General features: G+C 37.0%; 1 protein-coding gene across 1 annotated transcript in view; it reads left to right on the plus strand.

The window, feature by feature from the left end:
* Nucleotides 1–12,117, plus strand: part of DCTN5-p25 (Dynactin 5, p25 subunit) — a 113,603-nt gene that overhangs the window by 3,557 nt on the left and 97,929 nt on the right. The window contains exon 2 of the mRNA XM_090407284.1: nucleotides 4,561–4,629. Within this exon, the coding sequence (XP_090263410.1) occupies nucleotides 4,561–4,629 (69 nt within the window). The remainder of the gene's footprint in view (nucleotides 1–4,560; nucleotides 4,630–12,117) is intronic.

The raw sequence follows: 12,117 nt of genomic DNA on the forward strand, positions 1-12,117 counted from the left end.
TCAAATTAAACAAAATGGTCAAAGGCACTGACAGTTCTTTAGCCGCTTCTCATATGACACAAGCTGGTATACCATCCAATCCCACAGATGAATTGACATTGAGGTTTTGTAATAGACTATTTACCTCCACTTCATTCATCACAATTCCCGTATAAGCTGTTGGTTCTTCCATTTCTGCAATGTCACCACCTGGATGATATACTCTTGCAAAGTGCTCACTCAGTAATTCCACGATATCAACTGATTTGGTTACCTCCATACCATCGGCATTCTTTAAAGTCAATCTGCCATATACATTTTTTCTTTTACTTGCAACATATCGAAAAAAATGTTTGGGATTCTCTTTAGCCTGCATGGCTAATGTTCTTTCATAATCCGCTTTTGCTTTTCTTACCACACTTGTTACCCTTCTGGCCTGGGCTTTATTCCGTTCATGTGCCTGCAGGTCACCCTTCTCCTTAAATTTCCACCACAGTGTTTCTTTTTTTTCAGCTCAAGCTTAATGGTGTTATTCATCCATTTAATCCCTACTTGATTTATTATTCGAACTCGAGGTATACAGTCAACCATTGCCTGCTGCAAACACTTCTTAACCACCTCCCATTCACTATCAACCTCCAGCCCTAGCAGTTTTACATGTCATGGCACTGAACCAATCAAACTCATAAGCTTGTCATACTTACCAGCCCGATAATTCCACATGTACCCTGTATTAATTGTAAATTTCACACCTTTAGCCACCTCCCAAGTGAAGACTCTATGATCACTCTCACCAATTGGTGGCAATGTGGTCATATTTGTTACAGTCAAATCCTCAGATGCAATTACTAGGTCAAGCATTCTCTGACCCCTCCCTAGTATTTTCCATTACATGCTGTCACAGATAGTTATCCCTTAATAACCACATAAAATCCAATTCCTTCCTCCCATGTGTCCTCTCCTCCTTCCAATCAATGTTACAATAGTTGAAATCTCCCATAATAATTATCCTCCCTCCACTCATTTCTTCTATTTGCTTATGCATACTATCTCCACCATCTATTTCGTCAGCTGGTCTATAGCAGCACCCAATTTTATATTTTGTTCTGCTAGGCTCAATCTCACACCAAATGGTCTCAAATGTGCTCTTTTCTCTATCCTGCAATTCAACTTCTATTCTTCTTGGCTGCAGCTCATCAGCTATCATCAATTAATACTCCTCCCCCATTTTATTCACTACTTCAAGGGCATAGCTAACTCTTTTGCACATTTCCTAAAATTGTATGGCAACATATTATATATTCACATAGTCTTATTAGCACCTAACCCAATCAAAACTTGATGCAACCCAGATTCTTTCACTAATCTCACTATCATTTGCCTCCCTTTTAGCTATTGCACATCATCATTTACACCATGATATACACTAACAAAGTGCTCATTAAATAATTCCATTACATCCTTTTCTTCACTCTGTTACCAAAACCATCCACCTGTGTAAATACATGTAGTTTCGCTTCTGATATAGGTGGTTTGCCAAGTACTGAAGAAATTCTTAAAATTTTTTTTTTTTTTGGTAAATCTCCTATCATACTGTATTTTCTCTATTTTTACTATGTTCTTCCAGCTTGCATTTTATACTCTTCATGCATCTGATCACTACGAACTGTTTTGTACTACGTTCATAATATCTTTGCCCACTCTGCTTGCCTAATTTTGCTGTTCATTAATTTTTATTCTTTCTGTCTTTATGTTTATTTGTCTAATTCTTGCTATATGGTTGTACATTGATATCAGATGCATCCTAGTCAACTCCTATACTCTTTCGACTGTTTCCATATAGCTCATCAATCATCAACCCATAGTATTGATGCTAATTGATTATGGAGCTTCCCCATAATCAGCTACCTTATAATTCCACAGATATATTGCTGGCCTGGTTGGCCAAGTGGTTAGCGTGTCTGCTCTCCAGCCAAAAGACTGCGGGTTCAAGTCCCGCCTTGGGCATGGATGTTGGTGATTGTCTGTGAAAATATTAGTGGTGATGGTGGACAGTAGGTGGTGTTGGTGTGGATGATGGTAGTTTCAGTTCACTGTGGTTGGTGGAGGCAGAGAGTTGTGGAGTGAGTGCCCTCCCTTGATGAGTCTTTGGACTCTTTGGAGGTGTCATGTAATAATCATATCCCCACAGTTAGTAATCCTCCTCTTAAATGAGTATCTATGATTACTCTCACCAGCTCGTCAATTTTGATTTCTCATTCGCAGACACATCTATGGGATATCAAATTCAACGTTCTAACCTTCTATTACATGCTACATAAGTTATCTCTCAGAAATTCAACAAATCACTCTCCTTGTGTCCATATACTATCTACTTCTTCCACTTCACATTCCTATAATTAAAATCTCCCATAGGATCACCTTTTACATGCACAACCAGTTCATAGCATTTCGTGAACAATGTCCTACATATTCCCAGGTTTATACTCTGAGTGAATTCTTCTCTTTCTTTCTTCATCAGCTGTCTTCTGTCCTCAGATTTCTCAACTTTTTTTTATATTGAGTTTTTTTATGCCACTGAGTTCTAAAATCTCTTTATTCTCATCCTTCCAGCATGACTTTGGTTTTCTGTAGCCCTCTTTCCATCTTTTGGATATCATTCAGATGTTATTGTTGTTCAGTTTGAGTATTGCTTCTTGCAGTTTGTCCTGCATTGCTGTTTGTATCTTTTAATGACTATTATACAGTCTCCTCCAGGAAGTCAAGGACTCATTGAGGAGGACCTCTTTGAGATCATACAATGCCTAAATACCTATCGTATCTTGTTTTGAAAACATTCATTGAAGATGCACTCACAATATAGGGTGCCACAATATAGGATAAGCTGATATTCAAGTTGCATGGGTTTGGATGTCAGGTTAGTAGTTGGACTGGGAATTGGCTGTGTGATAATTATCAGAGCGTTATGTATTATGAGGAGCTCTGTCATGGAAGCAGAAGGTTACAAGTGGAGTCTCACAAGGCTAAGTACTGGGACCTGTATTGTTTATCCTTTATATCAATGATAGTGTCAATGGACTGCAGGGATATTCAGTTGTTTGCAGATGATGTGAAACTGGGAAGGGTTATTAGTAATAGTGCAGATGTGGTAGCCCTTATTGAATAAACTGGACAGATGGGCAAATGAAAGGGGGGGGGTAGTTTAATTCAGCTAAATGTGAAGTCTTGAAGTTTGAGATACATAAATGGGTGGCTGCATGCTCTGTTGGAGGAAGTGGAGGAGGCAAGGGATCTGGGGGGGGGTAGTGATTGATAGAAACCTGCATATTCAGGGAATATATTGCAAAGGTGGTGAAGGTAACCCAGAGAATTGCTGCAATACCAAGAAGCACACTGACCAACAGAGATAAAAGAGTTGTCATTCCATTGTATAAAGCCCTGATCAGATAACAAAGATGATAGTTATGATGATAGACTGAGGGAATGTGGATTGCAAAGTTTGGTAGATAGAAGGAGAGGTAATATGATTGAGACATTTAAACTGTGAGAGGTAGTTACAGGATTGACACCCTGTGTTCTTATGTTTGGTTGAACAAAGGGAATGGGTTGAACAAGGGGAATGAGCGAGGACAAGGGACCATCCCTGGAAGTTGTGAGCAAGAAGGTGAGAATAGTTTCATTGCATGGAGGGTGGTTGAACCATGGAATACATTGCCTGTTGAGTGGTGAGAGCACAAACGGTGAATGAGTTCAAGGAGTGGTATAGACTTTGTGTTTTCTAGGGTGGGCCTCTCTTGAGTCTTGTGACTTCATGGAGATCCTGAATAATAATAATATCCATTGAGTATCCTTATTGAGGGAGGATATGTACTCCACTCTGCTACACACATCTCAACACAAATGCGACACACGTCTCCCCCACTTCTTAAATTCTCCTACTACACACAACCATTATCAGTGTCATCTGCTGTTCATCACAGTTTTTTTTTTTTTTGTCTATACATTGCATGTGTTCTAATGGCCGATTTGCCTGTACGCAGGATGTAAAACTTTCTGGCAGAAAAAAAAACCTGCTAACTCTGTATGAGATTGGCTAACTCACTTTCAATTGAAAAAAACCCATATAAAGATTCCTCTTATCACGATGAGAATCAAACTCAGTTCTTTTCCAATTGAAGGGCACATTGTACGGTTGTTCTTCCACTTGTGCTACAGAGGTGCCTATGATATGATTATGATATCATATATGATATGATATGATATGATATGATAATGGTTATTGTGAGTCTCCTGCAGTGAGTGTTCGAATTCCATAGTGGTTTCTATGTAATAATAATAATAATGGCATCTATCCTGCATTCATCTGCATCTTAAATTAGTCTTTGTGGAAATTAATGTTTTTATTATATATCCATCACCATGAAGGCATAACAGGTGCTTTACACTTACATTAATTAGATGTTTCAAAATTAATGCATGCAGTTTAGGATGCAAAAAGTCTCTGATATCTACTTTGACTTTGAATACATAACCACATATCATTTTGTTTATTATATATTGATTTAGTTTTTTTTTTTATAGGCCTCTGGAAACAAAGTAAGTCGTCAATCAGTACTGTGTGGAAGCCAGAATATTGTACTTAGTGGGAAGGTGAGTTGGTATATTTTCATCTTGTGCACATTTCAGTGTCAGTATAGAGCACTCTTGTAAATCAATTGAATGATTTTTGAGATATTTTAAATATGCATCATTGTTTTAATTTTTATTTTAAAGTATGAAATTGATCTGAATTTTAATCAGGTTCAGATCAGTTAGCAGAAAAAATAGTGAATCATCCTGATAATTATAGGTTATTCTAGATATAGTTCAGCATTTAAAACTTGTTCATGAAATGAAGGGTTTTAAATCTTTTGCCATTCCCAAAAGACTTTGTGTCATTAAACTGAAAGAGTTCATGTGTTCTAATGCCCACATGAGAACACCTGCAAAATATGAATAAAAATATAAAAGTAAGAAGTATAATTGGTTTAAGAAGTATAGATGGTGTTGACTGGGAGGATGAATGTTGAGAAACAGCGTCGACCATAGTTGGCAACACTTTCAGCAAGATTTTATTTTTCTAAGTTGGTACATCTGTCAGAAGCATCCATATGAAATTGCAAGTCATTCTATCAAGTAGTTTGTTTTATACAAATCTGAAGCAAAAGTATTGTCTATATCCCTTGAAATGGATAAAATTGAGTATCGTATGGTTATAAAATTCTTTGTAAAAGAAGGTTTAATGCCAAAAGAAATTCATTCGAAGTTCATAAAAGTTTATGGGCGCTCTTCTCCTTCATTTTCGACAATTAAGAAATGGCTGCTAAGTTTAAACCTTGTTGTACCAGCCTTGAAGATGATCCACGTGAAGGGCATCCAAAACGTGTAACAACACCAGAAATCATTGATCATGTGCACGATATGGTATTGGATGACCGGTGAGTCAAAGTGCATGAAATTGCTGAGACTATAGGCATTTCAAAATAACATATTTTGCATGAAGAATTGCATATGAAAAAGCTTTGCACAAGATGGGTGCTGCGCTTGCTCACAGCAGATCAAAATCGTACTTGCATGAAAATCTCTGAACAGTGCTTGGAGTGTTTTAATAAGAATAAAACTGATTTTGTGCATCAATTTATTACTATGGATGAGACTTTAATTCACCATTACACACCAGAATCCAAACAGCAGTCAAAACAGTGGACAGAAGCCAGTTATTCAGCACCAAAGAAGACGAAGTCGGTTCCATCAGTAGGAAAGGTCATGCCATTGGTGTTTTGGGATGCTAAAGGCATTTTGTTTATTAATTATCTTGAAAAGGGTAAAACAATGATTGGGGAATATTATTCTGATCTTTCAACCAAACTAGATGAAAAAATTTGTGAGGAAAGATCCGGTTTGCAGAAGGGAAAAAGGTGCCCACAAAAGTATTTTGGCAGTGGGAATACCCACCCTGTACCCCAGATTTGGCTCCCTCTGACTTCTATCTCTTTCCAAAAAACTCTAATTCTTCCTTGCTGGTCAGCATTTTTCTTCGAATCAAGAGGTGATTGCAGCTGTAGAGGGATATTTTTCAGATCTTACTGAGAACCACTACAGGAACAGTATAATGGTGCTGGAGCATTGCTGGAATAAATGTATTAGTCTTAAGGGAGATTATGTTGAAAAATAAAAATAATTTTGAAATTATAAATTCGTTTTTTCATTGTTAGGCTGAGAACTTTTCAGACCACTCTCATGTGCTGAAAGAAGAAGTGGAACGTATCAGGAATGATTTGAGACATGCGAAAGAAGAGATTAGGCAACTGGAAACAATGAATGCAAAGCGAATCAGAATAAGAGTTGAGAGAGAGTTATAATGTGAATAAAAATATAAAAGTAAGGAGTGTAGTAGGTTTGAAACCTTGTGAAATTTTTAAAGATGGTGTTGATTGGGAGGATGAATGGCAAGCAAGGGTAGGTAGCTTGCAGAGAGAGATAGATGTGCTGAAAGAAGAAGTGGAATGTATCAGGAATGATTTGAAAAGTGTGAAAGAAGAGATCAGGCTCCTAGAAACAGTTAATGCAAAGCAAATCAGAGTAAGAGTTAAGAGAGTTATGGGAATGATAGAAGGGAGGAGAATTAGTGAAAGAGAGGGAATGAGAGAAAGGCGAGACAGTAAGAAAGAAACAAGGTGGTAAGAGGTGTGATGTATGGAGACTCGATGATCCATGATGTACAAGATAGAATACCAGAGTAGCGTTTGCCTGGAGGAACGATAGATAGTGTGACTATGGTAATTAAGTAAAGTTAAAGGATGTATGAGATGATTGTGATGTTTGGCGTGAACTTGAGAGGCAGTGTGAATCAGGTGGCAAGAGATCTGAGGTGATCTTCCGATATGAGAATTGAGGTAGATAAACTGGAGGTACTCAATACATTGAAAATATCAGTGTGAATACAGCAGTGGGGCTGGATGATATGTTGGACTGGGTGCTGTGAGAAAGTGCAAGAGAACTGCCAATGTCTCTGGAAGTTGTTTTAATCTAAGTCTCCACTCCGGCAACGTTCCAAGGGAGTGGAAAGAAGGTGATATAGTTGCATTATATAAAGGTGGCTCCAAGACAGAAGTAACAAATTACAGACCACTTAGTATCTCAGGAGTGGTAGATAAAGTATCAGAAAAGTTGATTAAAGTAACATTTCAGAAATGGGTGGATAGGAATATGATGGTCTAAGGTGGTTAGCATGGCTTTGTAAAAGGTAGGACCTACGTTAACAATTTATTCACTTTTTATAATGGAGTGCCAGCAGATGTCACATGACTAGTGGTGTACCACAGAGCTCAGTACTTGGTCCTGTGTTGTTAATTTGTATATCAATGATATGGGAAAAGGGGTCGCTTAAGGGTCAAAGCCAAATAACCGGGAGCATTCCTCCACATTGCCTTTCAGGAATGCAGATAACCGACTGGGGCTTCTGACCTACTGTCCAATCCTCACCTTCATGTGGCACACCCCATTATTAGGTATCTACTGGGTACTGAACGAATGAGGATGAGCTGGCAATTTGGAACTTAGCCAACCAAATGATACTTTCTGTTGGCTGAAACCACAAATGGATGTGGTGGTACAACATGATGCGATTTCTTGCTGGCTGGGGCATCGTCCAGCTGAACAAGGCCCTGCTGTTTTTGTCTGAGAACCAGGGCAAACAGTGAAAAGTCTGCTACTGGAACAAACTCCAACTCAACATCTAGAAGAAGAATAAACCCATCAGAAGAACTGAAGATAGGGACCATTAGTATAAGAAGTATTAATGGAAAGGAAATTGAACTTGCAGAAGAATTGAAAAAGTACCACATAGACATAAATGGCATTATTAAGATAAAGAAGACAAAAACAGGTGAGATCTTACTAAATAATAATAATGGGATGTTATATTCAAGCAATAATGATTACTGTAGAAAATGAATGTGGTGATCAAATGATGGGAAAACCAAGAATATGATCGATATGATTACAATTAAAAGAAGACGGATAACATCAGTACAGCAGTGTCAAACTTTTCAAGGAGTGGATATAGACTCGGATCATAGTTTAGTGATTTCAAAAAGTTGAAATTAAAAAGAAAATATAAACCTCATCATCAGAAACAAGGAGATATAGCAAGAATAAGTGAAGCAGAAATAGGAAGAAGGTACAGAACAGTGTTAGAAGAGAAACTTAAAAGTGTGGGCAAAGAAAAAAAATTCAAATCTAAGAATGAAAGGAGTAATGAAGTCGATAGAAGACACAGTTGAAGAAATAGTACCAGAAGAAGAGAAGATCAAGAAGAAGAAGTGGATTAGACAAGAAACACTGAAGTTAGTACAGGAGAAAAGAATGTTGAAGATAAGAAGGGATACATCAGAACAAATAGAGGAGCAATATAGAAGAAAGTGTAATGAGGTGAAAAAAGCAGTTAGAATGGATAAGATGAAATGGTTAGAAGCCCAATTCAATAATATAGAACAGTACTATTTAGAGCTTAAAACAAGGGAGGTGTACAAAATGATTAGAACCATTAATAGAAGGTGGCAACCAAAACAGACAACAATTAAAGATGAAAAAGGCAAAGTATTGATGAATAAAGATAAAATTGTACAGCGGTGGACAAGATACTGTAGGGAGTTATATGAAGAAAAACTAGATTTAGATGGCATTGGGAAACTGACTGAAGAATTGAAGCAGATATCAACACCAGGTAATGAGTATGATATGGACATTTTAAGAGGAAAGGTAGAAAAAGCAATAGGATGGCTAAAACACAACAAGAGCCCTAGTAATGATAACATCACTGGAGAAATGATTAAATATGGTGGCAAAAGTATGGTTACAGAAATGCCCCAACTATATAAATAACTAAGGGTACGTTGCACCCTTCGATTAGAAAAGGCCTAAGTTCGATTCTCGTCATGACGGGAGGAATCTTTATATGGACTTTTTCAATTGAAGGTGAGTTAGCCGATCTCATACAGAGTTAGCAGGGGTTTTTTTCTGATGTGGGATGAAAAACCCAGAAACTCGGGTTTTTCATCCCACATACAGACAAATTGGCCCTTCAGAACACATGCAATTTACAGACAAAAAAATACTAGCTGTGGTGGTGCTGGGCAGTAGATGGCGTTGATGTAGGTGATTGGTAGCAGAGGTTAATTCTCGTAGACAGGCTTATACGTTGGTTATGCATTACATAATCACTTAAGGAATTGACAACGTAGATACGAATATTAATTAAATTACACTTTAATAAATATTTTCGATATTTCGGCAACGTCGTGTTGCCATCTTCAAAAGGAAATTATAAAAAAAGGCACGTGCACGTAGGCACTACAACACAGTAGCCGAGAATGAATGAAGATGGCAACGTGACATTGCCGAAATATTGGAAATATTTCTTAAAGTGTAATTTAATTTATATTCGTATCTACGTTGTCAATTCCTTAAGTGATTTAGTAAGGTAGTAGAGGTTCTGTGTAGGAGTGGAGATGGAGAGTTGTACAGTAGGTGTCCTCCCGCAATGAGTCTTCTGACTCCTTGTCACAAATAATGTAATTTGGTATGGAAAGAAGGAAAAATGCCAGAGGAGTGGGTGAAATCGATATTGGTGACATTATACAAGAAAGGAAATAAGCTAGAATGTAAAAATTATAGAACAGTTGCCTTGACAAGTCATCTTGGTAAGGTGATGATGATGATATTGACAGAAAGACTGAGAACACAATTGGAAGCATACTTTGCAGACGAGCAAGTAGGATTTAGGAAAGAACTACAATTCAACAGATTTTGACAATGCAGTTAATAGCAGAGAAAGCTAGGAGAAAAAATAAAAACATATATGCTTGCTTTGTTGATTTTCAGAAAACATTTGACAGTATCGACCAGAAAGTGACATTAGCAGTGCTAGAATCCTACGGAATTGACAAAAAAAGAGTAGCTATTAAAAGATGTTTATAAGAATGCAGTTGCAGCAGTTAGAATAGGTGATGTTTTGGGGAAATGGTTTAAAACAAGCAGAGGTACTAGACAGAGAGGACCCAATATCACCAAGCATTTTCATCGCACATTTAGAAAGAGCAATGGATAAAATGAAGGAAGATGCAAAAGGAATATCTGCATGGAATGAGAATTAACAATCTGAGGTTTGCAGATGACATTGTTATTATTGAAGAAGGCAAAAAAAAGAACTACAAAAAACTTTGAAACTGTTAAACGAGGAAGGGAAAAGATTTGAACTTGTTATGAACTTGTAAAAAACAAAGACAATGGTATTTGGTGAGAAGAACATGAAACAAAAGATACAAGTGGATGGAATTGATATAGAAAATGTAGAACAATTCACATATTTGGGAAGTAAAATGACATATGATTTGGACTGAAATAAAGATCAGGATTGCAAAGGGAAGAACAAATCTGAAGGCCATGGATAACATCTGGAAAAGTAAAGCGATCAGCATGCAAACAAAACTAAGAGTACTGGAAACATGCATCTTTAGCGGTGTACTGTATGGATCTGAAACGTGGGTAATAAATAAGGAATCAAGAAAAAGAATTTTGGCATTTGAAAGAACTTGTTACAGGAAGGTTCTAAGAATAGGATGGGTACAGAAAGTCACAAATGAAGAGTTTTATCGAAAGATACAACCAAAGGAGAATCTAATGCAGAAGATTATGAAACGCAGGCTGCAATTATTTGGACACATTTGCAGGATAAGTGTGGACTAGAAGATAAAGACATTCATGTTTGGTATTATGGATGGTGTGAACAGAAGAGGCAGACCATACAGAGAATGGATAGACATCATAAACGACTGTGGAATGGGTGTGCAGAAACTGCAACACTGTGCACTGGACAAAGAAAGATGGAAGAAGATAGCGAAAGAGGCATCAGACACCAATGGGTAGTGAGCCCATGGTTTGTGATGATGATGATGAATAATGATTAAGGAAAAGGAGTAGCAGCAATAGCATTCAACCCAAACTTGAAGATAAACTTATTGATTGGAATACAGTTTCAAGTAGGGCGATATGTGCACACTTCAAAATGGGGAAATGGACATTGAAACTTATTTGTGCCTATGGTCCCACAGAAGGTTTTTCTAAGGAAGAAGTAGAAGAATATTTTGAGTCATTAGAACAGGCAGCTGACATAAAGAAAATGGAAAAAGTTGTTCTTGTTTGAGATCTAAACAGCAGCGTAGGAGATGCATTCTACCAGGAATATAGGAACATTTTGGTCAAATTTGGGAAAAGGACAAAGCTAATAATAATGATAAGTATTTGCTGTTCTGCTCAGGACAAGGACTGGTCATTATTAACACCATTATCCACATAAAGATGTGCACCAAGTTCACATGAGAGAAAACATAAGAAATAAAAGAAATAGAAAAATCTTCATTGTTTATGTCATTTTTGATAGTGATATCTTCATGCTGTTCAAGATACAAGAGTGTACAGAGGATTTGAAATTGGAAGTGACCATTATTTAGTGTTAAGCAAGATAAAAATGGATATTACATTAAAAAGAACAGTATGTAAGAAAGTTTTAAATATAATTAAAGTTGAGCAGCTTTTACAGTTAAACTGTGGAGTTGACTACACAAACATTACTGAAGAAAATTTGAAGCAGTTTGAAAACAAGAATCAAACTTTGGAATCTCATTGGAAAACTCTGAAGAAGACATTGATTGATTCAGTTAGGGAGGTTTGTGGTGAAGGTTTGAACTTGTTATGAACTTGTAAAAAACAAAGACAATGGTATTTGGTGGATAGAAAAAGAAGAAAAGAACACCATGGTGGACACGAGAAGTTAAAGAAGCTGTTCTGGAAAAGAATAAAGCATATCAAAAGTTCCTAGCAAATAAGTTGGCAGATGCCCTAAAAGAATACAGAGAAAAATGTAAGAGACCTAAGCGATATCAGAGATATTGTATTTGGAATCAACAGAAGCTTTGAAACATACTTCAAACCTCAACAAGTATGGCTGTATAAATTTACGGGCAAAGATTTGGGAGACAGTCATCTTAAGACCTAATTAATAACTTCTTTCTCTCTCTATTTACATTGTTCAAACTA

Source organism: Typopeltis vanoorti, chromosome 17, assembly GCF_054136105.1.
Source record: "Typopeltis vanoorti isolate ZY-2024b chromosome 17, IOZ_Tvanoo_1.0, whole genome shotgun sequence".
NCBI classification, from domain to species: Eukaryota; Metazoa; Arthropoda; class Arachnida; order Uropygi; family Thelyphonidae; genus Typopeltis; species Typopeltis vanoorti.